An 18,880-nucleotide genomic window follows, 5' to 3' on the forward strand; every position below is an offset into this window, starting at 1 on the left:
GCCAGCCTCCTGGCTTTCCTTCCCACTCCACCCCAGCCACAGTCCAGCTGCACAGACAGCCTTGACCAGGCCCTTCCAGTGCCTCCTTCTCTTCCTAACAGCTGCTGGGCAGGTCCTCCACAGGCCCATTAGAGAGCTGGGCCACCCAGGCATGTGGGAGGCCCCTCCATCTCTGCCTTTTCACCGTGGCTGGGCGAAAGGGGCAAGCTCAGAGTTAACCGGCATCCACAGGGCCACTCAATTTGATGGAGTGCCCAGGCTTCCCCAGGGGCTTGGCCTGTCTCCTTCACTATCCGTGACTGTTCATGTGGCTTTTGGTCTTGTGTTTCTTGGCTTGTGAGTTGTGGTTCTGGAATGAGGGGAGCCAGGCAGAGCCTCACTCTGGAGCCAAGTGGTGGTGGTGGGGGGGGTCCTGAGAGCCCCCCAGGGACCTAGAGCTTCCTTGGTGGATGGTGTCCCCTTTGTGGCTGCAGTTTAGGGGCCTTGGGACAGAACCTTTGCCATCCTCTGCCCTATTTGTATCAAGGGCAGGCTAATACAAATGAGTTCTTGGTGGAATACAGGTTCTGTGTGGCTGAAACGAGTGTGAGCTGTACTTGCCTTTCATGGCTGAGTTCTGAGGAGTTTTGCTGAGAACAGCACAAGGTTAGCAGGTCCCAGCTGTGAGCTGTGGGACCGCTGCAGTTGTAGAAGCTACTTTTGTCAAGAGACTCTCTCAGGAAAAGTGTTCTCTGGATTTCCAGACCTGTTTCTACTCTTTCCCCTATTCCCAGTGTGATCCCGGGCTGCAGAGCACCGAAATTCCCAGTGTGGACACAGACCAGGCTTACACCTGGCCATGGGGCCATACGCTGGGGACATTAAAGCATGTGTGTGTGCACACACGCACACAGACACACACACACAAACATATACACACAAAAGCCCCCACACACATATACACAACAGACACACACACATACATACACATAAAACACACACACATGCATACACAACACGCACACATATTCACACATAAAAACACACACACATATACACCACACACACACAAACGCACACGTGCATGCACACAGAGACCAGACTATTCATAAGCCTGTAGCATGTGCAAAAAAGCCAAGTTACATTGCAAAAAAATGTCTATTGCACAAGAAATACAAGATGCCAACTAGAACGTCTGGAGAAGAAAGTCGCCCCACAACCGGCCGGCTCCTCTGGGCCTCTGCCTGCCCGTGCTGGGGTGTCTGTATTTACATTCATCCACACCCGCCACAAGGGTTCCTTTCTCCCCAGAAGGCATCATACTTGGGAATACTTGGTAAAGTAAACTCATCAAGGCCACAAACTCTTCTCAGAGAGCCCAGGAGCCCAGGGGCAGCCATTTATCGGCTGGCTGGTCCCCTGTCGAGGTGGGGCCAGGTAGAGCCAGAGGGAGGGCAGGGTCCGGCTACTTGGAGCGGGGCTCCCCCTGGCGACAGGCACGGGAACTGCTCCCGCCGGAGGGTTGAATGGGGCAGGTGCCCTAAGGAACGGGCTGGAGGGGCTGGGAGGGCTCCCTCCGCTCCTGGGCTTCAGCGAGGGAGAGGAGCTGTTACATTTTGGCAAACAGCAGACCTTTTTGCCCAAGTCCCCAGCTGATAGCCACCATGGTCTGCTGAGTTCTTTCTCTCTGCTGTAGGAGAAAGAGGGCCCAGCCCTTAGCTTTGCCCAGGGGCCCCTCTCCCCTGTCTCCCATCACTACCTGGAAGTTAATGGTGACTGGGGAGGGTTGGTTTTTGGGAGAGGGACTGCAATGAGGAGTGTCACATTTTCTAGGGCGACAAGGAAGACTCTGCATCCAGACCCTCACATTCCCCGCTCCAGTGTCCACCTGCCTGTCTCCCTATAGCAAGTAAGGAAGTCCTCTCAGCCCAGCCCCTGACCTGATGCAATCCCTCCCTGAGAACTGGGAGGAGCAGATGCCCTACCTTGAGCGAAGGGAGTTCCTCCGTAGGTCCTTGTTGCTTAGGAAATGCCAGGCCCCTTGCTGTTGGTTCCTGTCCCTGTCCCTGTGCTGGGGGCAGCTGTGTGCAGCTGAAGAGAACTTTTAAGGCCAAGCCTGAGGTTCAGGATCTCCTCCCTGATTGGAACAGAAGTAGACAGCAGGAAAGATGTAACACTGGCCGTGAGCATGCCAAGGTCAGGAGGGTGGGCTTGGGTAGGGGGCATGGATGTCCCCAAGGAGTGCTGACAGGAAAGACTGGAGGCCTTGTGCACCTGACCTGTACTCTGGGAGCCAGGGTGGGGGCTGCAGCATTGTCCCCGAGGCGTCCTCTACGCGTGGGGATCTGTCTACGCATCCCCACGTGTAGGGGATCTGTACACCCCTACAACTTGCTGTTCCAGAATGCCATCCCTGTATTATTTTCCATCTTTGTCAGTGAGGACACAAGGATCTAAGAGGGGTAGAAACTTGCACTGGGTCTGGCAGCTGGCAATTGGCAGAGGCAGGATTTGAACCTGGGCCTGTGTTTCCAAATCCCACGCTCATCACCACATTAAGGAAAAGCCCCCTGGGGCTGAGCTCTGGCCCTTCCTTTAGTCCTCAGCGTGGTCTTGAGGGGGAGGTTTGGGGCAAAGCCCCGGGGTCTTTGGCTTCTGCGGCTTCCAGGGCCCAGCAGAGGCCCAGTTCCCGGCTGCCCCTCCTTGTACTCGGGGTCCTGGGCTTTTCTGTCTGGAGGCCACCATGGCCTCCATTGCGAAGGAACCTGGTAGTTTGTGGAACATAGCCTTTGGTTCTTCATCACAACCAAGGAGGCAGGGCGTGGAGGAGCCGCAGGTCCCGGGAGAGAGGAGGCGGCTGTGGGTCACCCAGCCGGGAGGTGCTGGAGGGAGTGTAGGCCCGTTTTCTGACCCTGACCCCAGCTGCCCTGCATCAAATTGCACTACCCAGAGTTTCTCTGTTCCCTCAGGTCTGACCTCTGAACATAAAAGTGAATGAAAAGGAAATCAATAATGGGAAGCTCAAAGGACAGGGGCCTCTGGGGTGGGCAGGCAAGTAGCTGGAAAGGGTCCAGCCCTGATTCCTGAGATTGCCTTGGCCTTGTGCAGGCTCTGGGCCCCTGCCCAGTGGGCCCCACTGATGGGCAGGCTGGGCTCCAGCCATTGTCTGCTCCACGGCTCCACTGAGGAGCAGAAACCTTGCACCGAGGGCAGAAACACCTAGTGTGCCTTGGATCCAATTTAAACCGTTTTGATAAAGAAAGTCCAGATAAAGAGTTCATTCACTTCCACTTCTCCCGCCGCACTGGATTTCAGGCTTCGGTGACCTGATGCTGCTATTTCAGAGGTGGAGGTGTTTTCTAGTTCCTTCTACCTCATTGTTGGCTGAAGCTTCCCTTCACCCCCATCCTCTTCCTGCCTTCTGTTCTCCTCTGTCTCCAGACCTGGGTAGTGGTTGTGCTGCTTGGAGGGCAGGGCTGATGTGGCTGCCTTGGCTGGACTTGGAGATGGAGGATTGGATTGGGGTGGGAGAGATGTCACCTGGCACACAGCACACAGCACATCCCAGAGGCCACTCTGGAGGAAGGGAAGAGGTCAGCTGCTGGTGCTTGTGTGCTGGAAGCTACCACCGCCTTGCAGGGCCTCTTAGGATCTGCATGGGGGTCACTGTGTGCTTGGAGGACAGGGGCCAGGCAGGCTCTCCAGGGGGTGCAGAATAAGCACCTTCTGGAGCTTGTGTGCTTGCGCAGCCTGCCACACCCACACCAGTGAGACCAGAACTGGGCAGCTCCTGGATGACACCAGTGAGGGGGCCAAGCCGGAGCCTGGGAGGGACGGATGATGCAGCATCCAAAATGGCAGTCCCCATCGGAGTCGGCAGAAACCGGTTTCTGAGCTGGCTCCCAGCTGCGCGGCAGCAGATCCTCGCTCTCTGGGCCTCAGTGTGGTCAAGCATGAGATTAAATGGTGGGGCCGCTGATGCACAGCACTTGGGGGCGGTGGGAGTTGACGGGCCGCAGCGGGAACTCGGGAAATGGGTGACTGGCGCCTGAGAGTCTTGCTGAGCATCCCGCGCTGCTAAGTCCTGGATGCAGGTCCAGTGTTTAATTCCTTGGTTTTACAGATGTGAAAGCTGAGGATCGGAGAGCGGCACAGCAGTGACTGAGGTGGGGGTTGCAGTGAAGGATACGCCACACCCCAGGTGGAGCTGAGTGGGCAGGAGGCCCCAGGTCTTGGCCACAGCGGCCTGCTGTGCATTGATCCCTATAAAGGTGTTCATCATCTGGGACATGGCAAGAGGGCGGTGGTGGAACGCTGGTGGAGCCGGCCTAGCCTTCTCTGAACGGGGTCCTCAGCACAGCCTGAGACTGCTCTGGTACCACTGTCTTGCTGGGGCTCTGGAGGGCTGGTGAATTCCAGGTCTCATGGCACCTCTGGGCAAAGGGTCTGGACTCGGGAGCTGAGGAGTATGTGGGGACACGTGTCAAGGGGAATTTTGATGACAGCCGTTAAGTCCAGGCAGCAGAACCAGCAGAATGCATTGGGCCACCAGAATTTACCCAGCCTCTGGAAAGTGCCCAGTTGGGAAGGAGACAGACACTGGTGTGGGGGGTAGGGGTGGCTGAGAACACTGGGCCCTATCCCTTAGTCTTTGGTAAATGGCAGAGGGAGACGCGGCTTCTGGATGGCAGTGATCTGAAACTCAACTCTCTATAGAAGCAGGGAGGGCACTGGAGGTCCAGCTTCCAGGCCAGCCCCCAGGGCTGAGAGAAGCCGCTGCCTCTCCCCATCCGGGGCAAGGACACCAGCTGTGCTCATCAGAAGGTGGGCACTCCCAGCACCCAGCCTCCCTCTCATTCAGAAACTTCACTCCAGGAGGAGGTTTTGGAGGTTGGGTATACTAAGTACGCCAGTACCTTGGGGTCCTTCTGAAACCAGGAACCCATGCTTTAGGCCTTCAAGGGCCAACAGTGATTGGATGGGAGCACCCCCCTTTACCCCCTTGTCCAAGGCAGTTAGAAGAGACAACACTGCAGAAGGCCCTGTGTCCCGCACCCTCGGGAAAATGAAATTCCTGTCCAGCCTTGGAGGAGCAAGCCTTGCATACCACTTGGACAAACGGGTTTTTTCTGGATTCTGGGAACTGGGTAACTGACAATGGTGCCTTTGTGGTGTTGCTACCAGGATGCTTGGAGTCCCAAAGGGGACCAATCACAGCATGGATGTGCACTCCTTGGTTCCATAGTAATTTTATAGTAATAAAGAATGAATATTTTAGTTGGGCACAGTGGCTCACACCTGTAATTCCAGCACATTGAGAGGACGAGGTGGCAGGATCCCCTGAGCCCAGAAATTTGAGACTATCCTGGACAACAGAGTGAAACCCTGTCTTTACAAAAAATAGAAACAATTTGGCCAGGCATGCTGGTGTGCACCTGCAGTCCCAGCTACTCAGGAGGCTGAGGTGAGAAGTCAAGGCTGCAGTGAGCCGAGATCACACCACTGCACTCCAGCCTGGACCACAGAGTGAGACCCTGTCTTAAAAAAAAAGAATAATTTCATTACTTTGATTTTTTTTCTTATTGCAAAAGAAATTCTACATATAAACAGCTTAAAAGAAAGGAATAAAAGTTAGGGGCCATCCCAGCAGCCAGGAGTAAGCACCGCTGGTCCATGTCCTTCCTGCTTCATTTCTACATTTATACTCCACAGTTTTTGAATAAACATGATCCCCAGGCCTCCCTGTTTCACTTACTGTATTGCGGGTGCCTTTCCTTGCCTTTCACCGTCCTCCTTCCAGAGCCTCCGTTCACCCTCAGGCATGCTCTCTGGCTGGCCTTTATGCTCTGTGGACCACCCCCCCCATACAGCTTTCAGAACACAAAGGTGTTATAGGCTCAACTGGGCCCCCTGAAATTCATGTGTTGAAGTCTTAACCCCCAGTACCTCCGAGTGTGACTGTATTTGGAGACAGAGGCTTTAAAGAGGCGATTAGGGTAGGCCCTAATGCAGTAGGACTGGTGTCCTTATAAGAGGAGATTAGGGCGTAGACACGCACAGAGGGACGACTGTGTGAGGACACAGCGAGAAGGGTGGTCATCCCCAAGCCAAGGGGAGAGGTCGCCAGAGACACTTATCCTGCTGACACCTTGACCCTGGACTTCCAGCCTCCAGAATGTAGCCTCCTGCTACCGAGCCGTAGAAGTAATTCTGAGTGGGCACGCCCGTGCCTGGGAAAGGGGTTTGCAGAATGGGGAGGGGGCCTACAGCAACTGGAGGGCAATTTCCAGGGGTCAAGCTTCCTGTTGGCAAGAGAGAAGTAGCAGAGATGTGAACCACAGCAATGTCAGAGACAGCTTTCCTCCCTGCCACCGTCACCCCAGAGAAGCACAAGAGAAACAGTGGGCTGCCGTGCCGTGAGCTGTGGGCTTCTGGTCGGGGTCTTTGATCTGCAGCCCCCAGGGATGAACCCTAGCACTTGAGACTTGTGGGATGCTGTAGGGCCATTGTTCCCAGCCTCCCAGAGGCCAGCTAATATGTCCCACTCCCTGAGGATTGTCCCTGCCCCACTGCTGAGTGACACGGTGTGCCTGGTGAGGGCCCTGTGCTGATCTTTCTTCCATTGCTCACACCTCTCCTGGGTTCTCTGGGCTTCTGGGTGAGTTGAACCCTGTGGGGTGCAGGGGAGGCAAGGGGTATCTAGCCTGGAGTGGGGTGAAGGTGCCCTTGGGAAATGGATGCCACTCTCTTCCAGATCTTTCTGCCCTTACGTCACAGAAATGGAGTCAGTCATCCCAGCACTTTTGGCCAGCAAACCTGAAGTGTCTTCATGGCCAAATCCCTCTGCCTTCAACCACATGAGCGTTTCCTGGGAGCCAGGTTGGGTGCCAGGCTGTGAGGCCGCTGCTGGCCTCACGCGTTAGTGCCTGAGCAGAACCCTGAGCATGACTGCACGGTTGATACCCGACTTACCAGGCTCAGGAATCTGCTAAACATGAAACCATCAACCCTTTCCAAACGGTCACATACCACTCCTACATCTAACATACAGCTCCTGAGTTCTGGCAGTTCCTCCAGTGAAACACCGATTCAACATTCTTATTGGATCCCACTAGTAAATATTTAAAGTCTAAAATGTTAGACGCTCTCTAGTGCTTCGAACACCCAGTCAAAACACGTGTAAAATGCTGTATTGGTTACACAATGAACACTCTGCCTTCTCTGGAACTGACCCCAATGCTGAAGCCTGTTTCCTACCTCCCGTCTTCAGCCCACTCCCCGTCTTCCTGCCGGTGCTCATAGCTCTTCCCAGCGGTTCTGAGCCTTCCTAGGATTGCGGTGACTATTCCAGACCCCTGGAAAAGAGGCAAGGCCTCAGAGTGTGACCAGATAAGAGCTGAGGACACAGGGGCCAGGGTGTCGATGGTTCATTTGGGGCAGTGCTCCCAACTGTTCCTCCCAAGGTGACTGGAACCTGAGCTGTGGGAAGTAGAAAAGTTCCTCTTCAAGGTTTCCTAAGAAAAACTCATGTTAGAAATAATAGTTAGTTTTAAACCATTTCTTCAAAAAACCTTCTTGCTTTTTGCTAGAAGCCCTATCCTACATAGCATGTCTATGTTAGACATGCTCACAGGCACGTAGTACATTCTATGTCCTTGTACTTTAACCAAGATACCTGTGCTGGACATGCTCACAGGCAGGTCCCCGCTCACAGGCTCTGCCCCTTCCTTATTTGGACTTCCTTTTTTTTTGCTCTCCATTGCTTTTACCTGTTTAGAAAAGTTTCAAGTTATTAGCCAATCGGGTTTTAGTTTAGATTGTGAGGTCGGGCTCCAGCCAGTGGAGATCAGACACAGCAGTAAGGACAACCCCAAATGCATAAGAAATAATTATGTCTGCTTTCCTTTGTCTGCTGGACTCTTATGGCAAGATTGCTCGTGGGACTACCCTCTCTGCAGGAAGTAAAAAGAATTACTTGGCTGAGAGATCCTTTGCCCCAGTACTAATTTTTCTTTGTGGCACCAAAAATAAAACTTTCATACATAACATGAGCTCAGGTGTTAGGCTGCATCCTTCCTGCATGATGAGCTGAGTTCCCTTAAATGTGTGTGCACGCACATGTGTCATGTGTATGTGTATGTGATGTATCTGCACATACGTGTATGTGTGTATCCGTAGGATGTTAGAAGCTCCAGGTTTTCATGAAGTTTTGAGTTTGTTTACGGTCTGATGTCTACCTCCTGAAGCGAAGGTGTCATTTGCCCCACTCTTATGATATGCTGGTGGGACATATACATGTTAACAAGATATACTTCCAGCCAGGCGTGGTAGCTCAGGCCTGTATTCCCAGCACTTTGGGAAGCTGAGGCAGGTGGATCACAAGGTCAGGAGTTCAAGACCAGCCTGGTCAAGATGGTGAAACCCTGTCTCTACTAAAAATACAAAAATTAGCTAGGCGTGTAATCTACAGAATGCACCTGTAATCCTAGCTACTAGGAACGGCCTGCACATACCGCCCCCTCCAGGCCTAGGAAAGACGCTCAAACCGGCCGGTCTAGCACATGCTAACAAGATACGCTTCCCTGGTGCTAGTGAAGCAAGCCGCAAAAGCATAACTTTTTTTTTGGAGACGGAGTCTCTCTCTGTCACCAAGGCTGGAGTACAGTGGTGTGATCTCAGCTCACTGCATCCTCCACCTCCCAGGTTCAAGCAGTTCTCTGCCTCAGCCTCCTGAGTAACTGGGATTACAGGCACACACCACCACGCCCAGCTAATTTTGTATTTTCAGTAGATGTGGTGTTTCACCATGTTGGCCAGGCTGGTCTGGAACTCCTGACCTCGTGGTCCACCCACCTCGGCTGGGACTCTGTGCCTTTATGCCAAAGACAGCCAGGGAGGTTCTGGTTCAGCCAGGAGCATGGAGTCAGATGGACAGGATTGTTAGGGGACCCAGCCCTTCCCCAGGACCTGTCCTCCATGGAGTCAGACACCCACATAGGAATGCAGACAGAGGGGTACACCCCATTACCTCTGGAGACCAAGGCCAAGAGGCACCTGTAGGACTCAGGACAGAGGCCCTTCCCAGCCTACCTCCCTCCATCATGAGGCACGCACACAACTCAGGGTGCAGAGAGGAAGGTGTGCGATCAGAATAAACGGTTCCCTCCTCTATGCTAGCCCTCAGCTCTCCCTGCAAGAGGAGACCAGTGTCTGCCACGTCTGTGGGTGTCCTGTGGAATATTTTCCCTGTGCATACACGTGGAACTCTACAGTGTCTTTTACACACATGGTAACTCAATACACACTGCACTGCAAGCTGCTTTCAAAAAAATGCATTTATTATATCTTGGAGAACATTCCAGACCAGCGCAGTTAGCACTGCCTGCCTCTGACAGGCTGCAGAGTACCGTATTGTTGTACATGCAGGAATTTTATGACTTCCCTCCTGATAGAGGTTCGGGTTGCTTCCTGTTTGGGGCCATATTCTAAGAGATGCTTGTTCTTAGAATCAACATCCTTGTTCTGTATCCCTGGGCCCCTTTATAAATAGTTAGGAACGAATACTTAAGTGGACCTGCTGGGTCAGAGGGTATGTGCATTTGAAACTTGGGTAGATAAGGCCAAAATGCCCTCCAAGGGGTAGCCCCAACTTCCAACTACCCCCTTGTTAATCCATCCTCCATTCAGCAAAGTGATTTGTAAAGATGATTACATGTAATAATCCTGCTTAAAACTGCCAGGAGCTTCAGTGGGGACCCACACTTGCAATTCTGTGCGAACAGGGCCATGCTTCCTCCCCTCCTTCAAGGCTTCAGCCACGCCAGGCTTTCCTGTCCCTCCCACACAGTGGCTTGATCCTACAACAGGGCCTTTGCACGTGCAAGGTCCTTGCACCTAGTGCCCTCAGTTTTCAGTCTCATATTGTACCTCCTGGTGCAGGGTGCAAGCCTCCCAGCCTCAGTTAAATGTAGCAGCCCGAGGCCAAGCCCCCAGGTCCCCCACTGGGTGGTCCAGCTGGCTGCTCTACTATTGTGCTTGGGTGCTTATTGTCAACTCCTCCTGTGAGCTCCTAGAAGTAGAGATTCGGCCAGGCACAGTGGCTCACACTTGTAATCCCAACACTTTGGGAGGCCGAGACGGGAGGATCATCTGAAGTCAAGAGTTCGAGACCAGCCTGGCTAACATGGTAAAAATTAGCCAGGTGTGGTGGCACGTGCCTGTAGTCCCAGTTACTCGGGAAGCTGAGGCAGACAGGAGAATCGCTCGAACCTGGGAGGCAGAGGTTGCCGTGAGCTGAGACCATGGTGTCATTGCAATCCAGCCTGGGTGACAGAGCAAGACTGTGTCTCAAAAACAAAAACAAACATGCAAAAAAACCCCACAAAGATTCTTGTCTGTGTGTCCAGTGACAGTGCCTGACACTTAGTAGGTATTCAAGAAGGAGTTGCTGGCCGGTTAATCTCTGCCAATCCGAGGGTGGTAAGTGACATTTTACTGCTGTCTTCAAGTCTTCAGGTCTGTTTCCTTGCTGTCTGGTGAGGTCAAGCATTGATGTTTAAGGGTCTGTTTCTTTGTAATTCAATTGCTGCCCATGCCCTTAACCTGTTTGCCTTTTGGGTTTTCTATTTCTTATTGAGTTTATGTTCTCTCTAATAAAGGTAAGTGAGCTCTTGGTCTCTCATTTGTGTTGCAAATATTTTTTTCTTCCTCAATCGATACTTTCAAGCTTTGGACTAATTTTTCCATGTAAGTTTCAGTTTCATGGAGTCGAGTTCATTAGTCATTTCCTGTATGATTTTTTTTAAGAGTTGGGTCTTGCTGTGTCACCCAGGCTAGAAAGCTGGTGTGATCATAGCTCACTGCAACCTCCAGCTCCCGAGCTCCGTGGATCCTCCTGCCTTGGCTCCTGGGTAGCTGGGACTGGAGGCCCATACGATTTCTAAGTGTGGTGTGAAGAGATCCCTTCCCCTGGCTCTGTGAGGCCCGGGGCTGGGCTTTTCCTGGAGTAGGAGAGGGCGAGTTTGGTGCCTACAAAGCAGTGTGGCTTCAGGTGATGCCAAGTACAAGCTTGGGACGTGGGGCAGACAGAATCTGGCTTGCATTTGGGGGTGAACTGGGCAGCTGTGGTGCACTGGAAATGAGAGGAAAGGGAGAATTGGTCCCCTGCAGCCATCCTGTGGGACGAGGGTGAAAGAATGGCAGGGAGGAGGGCAGTAAGCACAGACCCTCAGCCCCCTGGGACTTGGTGCCCAGACTGGTAAAAAGAAAAAAAAGTGGGAATTGTTGTTTTTTCCAGGGCTGTGACTGACAGAGCAGGGTCTCCACCCATGGAAGCTGCTCAGGGACCACCTGCATGCAGGCACAGTGGGCGAGGAGGGGCTGCCCGTTACTCCCAGCCAGCGAGTGGGTCCGGCAGGGGCTGAGCCTGTGCTGTGGTCATAAGCGCTCGAAAGACAGAGGCTACAGCTTCATTCTTGAAAGAATCTGTTTATTTTCAGGTTACAAGAGCCTCATCTCCCTGCATCTCCAGCAAATACACAGTTTGATCTTTATAATTTTAGAAAAGGGTCAAGAAACTTCAGCTGGAGTATGATCTCTATTCAAACTTGCGTTCTGATTGAAGGAGCCCCAAACGGTAACTCTGGACAAAAAAGTGGCTCTGTTTGCACGTGCGTGTGCCTATGTGGTGTGCCTGAGCGTAATGCATGCACGCGCATAATTTATAACATATTTGCTATTGTATCCGTAAATCCTGTTGACAGTTTTTCTTTTCGTACTCTGCTGTACACGTGTGGAGTGAATGTTTAGCAAATACATAATTTGGTATAAATCCCATACAATCTGATTTCACAACCAGAAGCCTGACCGCTGAGATATTACTGAAGTTTTTAAAGTGATAAACAAGATTATTATGTGCAAACAAACAGGGTTTGTGCTCCAGCTGCGTCCAAATTTACTTCACAAAGCTGTAAACACAAGGCCCTTTCTCAAGTACTGCTGATTGAGTTTCTCCTTCCTTTTGTCGCTGGAGAAGAATGTAAAGGCTGAGCTGGTGCCCTTGTACTATGGAACCCTGGGTTTTCTGGCTGTGAACTTAAAGGAACTCATTCATTCTCTGGATGGGGGCAGCACTACTCACCCAGGGTCCTCGGAGGGCTTTCCCACACAGAGACCTTCCTGAACACAGAGACATCTGATCTTGGCTTGCCCAAGCTGGCCCAGGCCTGGGGGCCTCAGGAGCTTGTGAAATGTGCTGAGAGCCTGGGGTCTCCAGGGGGGAAAGGGCAGGGGTCACAGCCCCCACCTCCTGCTCTACCTCAACTGCTTCCCAACAGAGGGCCCCTAGTGTAATTCCATCTGAGACCTGGGGATGGAAGGAAGGCCTGGCCCGTCTTTGTTTGAGCCAGCTCAGAATAGGATCCTCCACCCTTGCTCCAGGAGACTGATGGAGGAGGCCAGAGGAGGCCCCTCCCAGCCAGATCCCACTGTCTTCCCTGGGGCTGTAAAATCAGCAGTCGGGGTATGGGGTATTCAGATAACTCTGTTCCAGAAAACCGGAGAACCCTGGAACCACCACCACCAGGCAGGTCACTTCTCAGCACTTCTTAGCAGCGAGGAGTTCAATGGTGAACTCCATCTGTCTTCTAGGGCCTTGGAGAACTAGAGGCTGATGGCAGAGGGGTCAGGCTGCAGCCCGGTACCAGCCAGCTCTGCACGCGTGACTGTCATTCCACAGGAATTACCTTCTCTTGCGTGTGCAAGCCTCCAGCCGGCCCAACTCCTCGTAGGACTGGTAGAAAATGTCAAACTCCCTGGCGCCCCAGCCCCTCCAGACAGCCAGGCACCACTCCGTGTTTTCGTTTTCAAAGCTGCACACCACCGTGTCCTTTGCCACCACAGCAGCATCCACCAGCACCCTGCAGAGAAAGGGGTCTGAGGAAACTCACAGGGGTCCGACTTGGGTGGGGCCGGGACCCCCATCCGGTGCCATCTGAGGAAGGCAGAGCTGGCTAAGGGGACGGGAATGTGTCTGCCTGCCAGTCCTCTCCCAGGTGTGCTCAGATGCACCACTTCTCCTGAGGGCCCCGCCTATGAGCCTAGGCTTTATAAAGAGCAAAGTCGAGCTGTGGGCATGAGTTCATGTCCATGAGCTTTTTCTGTGCGAATCTGACTCCCTGGAAGGCCACAGAGGCAATCAGATCAGGCATCCTTGACTCGGTCCCCAAAGGGTCTTGAAAACACCCTCGACCCAAATGTCTGCTTGTGAATGGCTCATGACCGCATTTAACTCAACTCCCTTGCCACTAAGCTCCCTGTGATTCTTCTCTCCTTAGGAAATGCAGGATCATATACTACATGGGAAACCTACTGCCCCAGTCAGCAGTACGTTTTTGGAAACTGGACAGTTTTGCAGGACCGGTAGATGCGCAGCAAGTTTCCTTTTGGGCCACAGTGTGGCCTCCCTGCCCTGGGGGTGCCCCACCCTGAGCACCTACTAACTGCCCTTCCTCCTCTGTGCTGTGTGTGTGTGGCCTGCACAGCGCCAAGGCGCTCCTGCAAATTGGGATGTCCAGAGGCCTCTACTCCACATGGCCTTGCCAGGGCCCCCTTTAGACTGGCTTCTGGGGCCTCTTTCTCCCTGTGGTGGGAAAAAGGTAAAATCTGGCTTTAGGGGACAGAAAAGCAGCAACAGCTAAAGGTTAGGATGGTAATGGCAGGTGCGCCAAGGACCTGGGTGCTGCACACCCATTTCCTCCAGAAGCCCGACCTGCAAGCTGGCAACTCCATCAGCTCCTGGCTGCCATCCACGGGCTCCACCAGAGCTCAGGAGCACATCCAGATCTTGCTTCCAGAATCACTTACAGAGCAAGGGTCACTGGCCCAGGACTCACTGCAAAGGTTCAAAGCTGGTGGGCACGGGAGTGGGATGTCATGGTTGCTGCCTTGGTCATGGTCCCGCTCTGGGAGAAACACACTGACCAGGGTTTCTTCACCCTCTTATGCTCCAGATGAAATAAAAACCCACTTGCCCACGGATGGGGATAACGCATGCTGCAGGGAAACAGGCCTAGTGCAAAATGGAAGAGCTCCAAGGTACACACACACACACACACACACACACACACACACACACACACTTGAGGGCTTCTCATAAGAGAGATTTGCCATGTGGGGCTCAGTTGTCAAAGTGAGGGGAGTAAACACGGTGTGGAGCTGCAGCTGGCACAGCCTCACATCACTCCAGCCACATAGACCATGTCCTGGACAGGCCGCTCTGTCCAGTACACCCTTGCAGAGGACACTGGCATGCCTCGTGGGGGTACCCACCCATAGATGGGTATACTGAACCATGCCTCAGCCCAGGAAGGGCAGGAGGTGAGACCCAGGCTTGGAGATGGGTATTCTGCAGGCTCCATCAGGTGCTGTGTGGGCAGACGGGCACCTTGGGCAGGGTTTCCTGCTTGGCAGGAAGAACAGGGAACCAATTGCCTGGATGCCTCTGCATTTCAGCTGCAGCTGAGCTCTGGCTCTGGAGGCATCTGTTAGGTAGGGTACCTGAGCTACAGGTACACTGGGTACTCCAGAAATAGGCAGCCATGGCCAGTGCAGAGCCACTAGGGGCTGCCTGGGGGACCCCATCTTGTCCCCACTTTGCCTTACGGCCACATTGGTGGATCCACTGTTTGTGAGAATGGACAGTGAGGGAACTGGCTGCGGGGGCCTTCCGTGCTCATGCTGCTGCCTGGGTCCTAAAGGAGCTGCCCCTCAGCCTTACCCATGTGGAGTCAGCTCTCGGGCTTTTAAGACGGCGATGACTCGGCCCCGCTGGGTGCAGGAATCCTTCTCCAGGCCAATGACGATAACATCTCCACCGTGCCTAAGAAACCAAAACCCAGAAGGGGAAGCATTTTTGTCCGCAGCCACGCTCTCAGGGGAGTGGGGCCAATGTGCAGAAAGGCGCGGGAGGGAGGCTACAGACGTGCAGTTTGTGCTAAGGGATTAAGTTACAGGGAGGGGACAGACCCCAAAGTAGAGGAGAATTTTCCCAGTGGAAACTGAATCACAGTTGACTGTGGCTTTCCTTGTGTGGTACCTTAAGCTCTCTGGCAGGCAATGAGCTTTGATGCGGCCACTCTTAGATTTGCGAAAAACGTCGCTTTGATTCCCAATGGAGGGAACCAACCCTCTTGGAAGAACAGCCCCTGCTGAGTCCCCACGTGATCTTTAAGGAAGCCAGGGGCTCTCCTTGCTCTGCTCACAGAGCAGGAGCAGTGGGCACGGCCTGGACAGTGCCTTCACCTACTTACCTGGGGACCCAAATGAGGTCTCTGACAGCAAGGATCTTCACGGCCTGCAGGTGCTGGCTGAAGGTCTCCCCGTCCATGGGCGTCAGCTCATGCTCAGACCTGTCGGAGGCAGCGCCAGGCTCGTGTAGCCTGTCCAAGTCCTCATAGTCAGTGGAGAAAGGCACGCTGGAAGAACTTTCTGGGGAGCCAGGCAGGCTTGAGGAGGACCTGGCAGCCTGATGGGGTGGAGATGAGGAGTAGGAGGACATGGAGCAGTAGTCGGTGAGCGATTCCTGGTGGGTCAGGATCTGCGTGCCCAGCTCTTCACTGTACATGATGCTCACATCCGCGATGGTGTCCCCCTCGGGCTCCTTTGGGTTGGCCGTGTGGCTGCCCGGGGATTCCATATCTAAGGGCCGCACAGGAAACGTGTCCCTGAGGGGGCTGGGGTCCCCGCAGAAATACCGGGCACACAGCTGGTAGGTGGTAGAGTGGTACATCACCAAGGAGTTGGCCTTGTCATCCAGGCACCAGACAACCTCCTCCCCCCTGCCCTCAGAGCTGCATACGACCGACGTCACCACGGAGGGGGCTGTGTAGGGTTCCAGCCGCCTGCAGATCTCCAGGGAGGCACAGTTGATGACAAGGAGCCCCGGCCCATTGCTGTACCAGACCTCAGAGCCACTGTTGACCACCTCCATAGCCTTTACCGGGTAGGGGTTCTGCCGGGCGTCTTCATCTGCAATGCTGAACTTGGACCTGTTGGCCGTGTGTGAGCACAGGTAGGAGCAGCTGTCGTTTGGGGTGCCCCGCACCACAGGAAACACAGCCACAAGCCCATCAGCGAGGCCCGCTAAGACCAGGTAGGAATTCTGCAGGGGGAGACAGGATCTGTCATGCCCTTCCATTTCACACGTTCCATATTCCAACAGAGACACAGAGTAGGCACTGCACTCATCTGCGCCCACACTGGGTGGGCAGGCGGCTTTCTACCAACACACCTCAGGACAGCAAAGCTCTCAGAAAACCAGGTCCTAAGGAAGTGCAGCTCTGGCCCAGCAGAGCCACATCTACCATCCCTGCAGCAAAGAAAGGAAGGTACCACCGAGAGGCAGGGCCTGTGGCACCAAGCGAGGTCGCATGTCACCTGGACCACATGGGTTGCCTCTGCTGGTGCCAGCTTCTTGCAGGGTGAGCAGCAGGGAGCTGCCTTCTCCTTGAGGCCACTGAGACCTCCTTGGCAGGACCTGGTGCCTGCCCTTTCTTGGGTGCTGCTTCACGTGACAGCAGTGTGGCCATGGCAGGCATCTGTGCACTGCCTCCTAGTCCTGCCTGCCACCCCACCAGGTGGAGTGTTCCATGAGGATGGGCCCCCTTCCCACCAGCATCCCCATGGCACTGGCCTGGCACAGGGAAGGGCTTGGTCTCCTTTATCTCTGTGGCCCTGTGACTCCACCTGGCTCCTGCCCCAGGTGGACATCATGTGTTGCTGAACTAATTCTGGAAGAAACCGTGTCCTATTAACCCTCTTATGGGGGCCTGTCTCAGCCTGCTGAGCCCTCATCCCGGCTTACATCTGTCTGAGATGCCTGCGGTCCAGCTGATGGTGATGGGGTCCTCAGGGTGCCTCCCACCCCCACAATGAAGAATGAGCTCTTCTACACCCACCAGAGGTCACGGGGCAGAGGCCAAAGTTGCAGAGACCATGCAAAATGCTGGGCTCACCCCGGACCTTCCCCGGGTACCTCCCAGGGCAGAGCCGGGAACAGAGTGCAGCTTTGCAGCCTAGACACTGAGTCGGCTGTGGCAGGGGTGGAAAGAGGTCTGCAGAATAAAGCCGGAGTCAGGGCAGAGCAGGGAGCTGGGCCTCGAGCCAGTGAGGGGGCAGGGCAGAAAGCCTCCTTGTGGGGAGCTGGGGGGCTCAGGAGGCTGGCTATGCAGGGCAATGGAGTGGTGGCCCACAGCTCACTGTCCAGGACAACATGCCCTAAGCAAGCGTATCGAAATCCATCCCCAGGATTTCAGGGAGAGAAGGCAGCCAAGGCAAACAGGCCCAAGGTCTCTATCTGGAATCCTGGCTCAGGCCCCGGCCAGGGTGGTGAGCGCCACGTCTCGGCTGGGTGTGAACATACGTGCGCGTGCAAGAATGCAGGCTCTGCCCTGGCGGCCTCGGAGGGGCAGACACCCTGCACAGGAGGGCCTGCACAGAGCCGGCTCTATTCCCTCTGGTCGTGTGGGAGGTGGTGCCCTGGCTGGGGGCTCTGGCCCGTGGTGGCCTCAATAACACTTTGTGTCATGCTTGCCTGCACTCTGGTGCGGGCCGGGTCCCAAGCTGCCTAGTCTCACTGTGGGGCCATGGTCATAAATGACTCTAAGGTTAATTTCATACCTGGTTTGTTGTTTTTTTTTTTTTTAAGAAATGAAACTGAAGAAGGGCAAAGGGAAGAGCTCACTTATTTTGCAAGCATCCACAAGTAGTAATAATGCTCATTCACCAAGCGCACCAGCCTCGACCTTTGGGAGCGCTAGGCCTTCTCTGTCCCTTCTTGTACCTATTTCGTAGATGGGCAAAGTGGAATGGATGATGATAGTCACCACATTTATTTTTGAAGTGTTTTGCTCTTCTGCCCTTCACCACAATCACCACCTCCCGGGTTCAAGCAAGGCTCCTACCTCAGTCTCCCAAGTAGCTGCGATTACAAGCACGTAATCGCCCGGCGATTTTTTTTGCATTTTTAGTAGAGATGGGGTTTCTCCATGTTGGTCAGGCTGGTCTTGAACTCCTGACCTCAGGTGATCTGCCCACCTCAACCTCCCAAAGTGATGGGATTACAGGCGTGAACCACTGCGTCTGGCACCACATTCTAACAAAACGACACCAGTAAAGGCTTCTTGTGCATTGACCGAGGGTGCCTGCTGCACGGATGGGCCCCTCAGGGTGGATGAAACCGAAACTGCCTGAGTCGGGCCTGAATCCTGTGGGTGGAGGTGCCTGGACAAGCCAGGGAGCTCCTCCTGCTGAGGGGCAGCTTCTCAGAGAAGGGGCCAAGGCCCTTGGTCTTGAGAACTGAATCGGAGGCGGTCTGGGAAGAGGTGCGTGGAGAGCTGTTCCTGGAGGAGGCTGGGATGTCAGGGACTCAGCACAGAGTGAGGTGCTGTGTGGGGAGGGTGCAGGGGCCAGCAGAGGCTGGGGCTAATCCCAAGGTACCGCACAGCTGGCTGGGCCCCCTTGGGGTCTTATTTAGGAAGGCCAGGGCTAGGAGGTTAAAGAGATAAGTCAGCAGGGCCATGCTGGACAGAGGAACCGGGTTTAGAGTAGACGGTGAGTACTTGGGGGGAGGTAGAGATGGAAGGAAGGAGATCAGGACCTCCAGGACCTGGTGACCAAGTGGCTGTGGGCTGGCTCTGGCCTGGGCAGGTGGGGAAGAGGCTCCGGATGCCACTGCCCTCCGAAGTGGAAGGGTACACACATGACTGCTCACTGCGCCATTGCACCAACACGCATTCCACCCGAGGCAGGGTATTTGCACGTGAAACCGAATTTCCCCCTTTTGCTTAGCCCTCAGTCTGGCCGGGCACTTAGGTTTTCGCAAACCAGAAGGCACTAATGATGG

At 54.2% G+C, this 18,880-nt stretch overlaps 1 protein-coding gene across 7 annotated transcripts in view; it reads right to left on the bottom strand.

Moving 5' to 3' along the window:
• Positions 1-7,198: 7,198 nt before the first annotated feature.
• Positions 7,199-18,880, bottom strand: part of LRRK1 (leucine rich repeat kinase 1) — a 148,997-nt gene continuing 137,315 nt past the window's right edge. For 2 of the 7 annotated variants that reach the window (XM_054257193.2, XM_054257194.2), the window contains 4 exons: positions 15,288-16,138; positions 14,756-14,857; positions 12,723-12,896; positions 9,297-10,511 (listed from right to left, as the gene is read on the bottom strand). In XM_054257193.2, the coding sequence (XP_054113168.2) occupies positions 10,049-10,511; positions 12,723-12,896; positions 14,756-14,857; positions 15,288-16,138 (1,590 nt within the window). In that variant the 3' untranslated portion in view covers positions 9,297-10,048. Of the gene's footprint in view, positions 7,335-9,296; positions 10,512-10,820; positions 11,111-11,453; positions 12,897-14,755; positions 14,858-15,287; positions 16,139-18,880 lie in introns of those variants that run through there. The other 5 variants (XM_008998290.5, XM_078329038.1, XM_008998289.5 and 2 more) reach the window with 4 other exon arrangements.

Source organism: Callithrix jacchus, chromosome 6 (genome assembly GCF_049354715.1).
Source record: "Callithrix jacchus isolate 240 chromosome 6, calJac240_pri, whole genome shotgun sequence".
Taxonomy (NCBI): domain Eukaryota; kingdom Metazoa; phylum Chordata; class Mammalia; order Primates; family Cebidae; genus Callithrix; species Callithrix jacchus.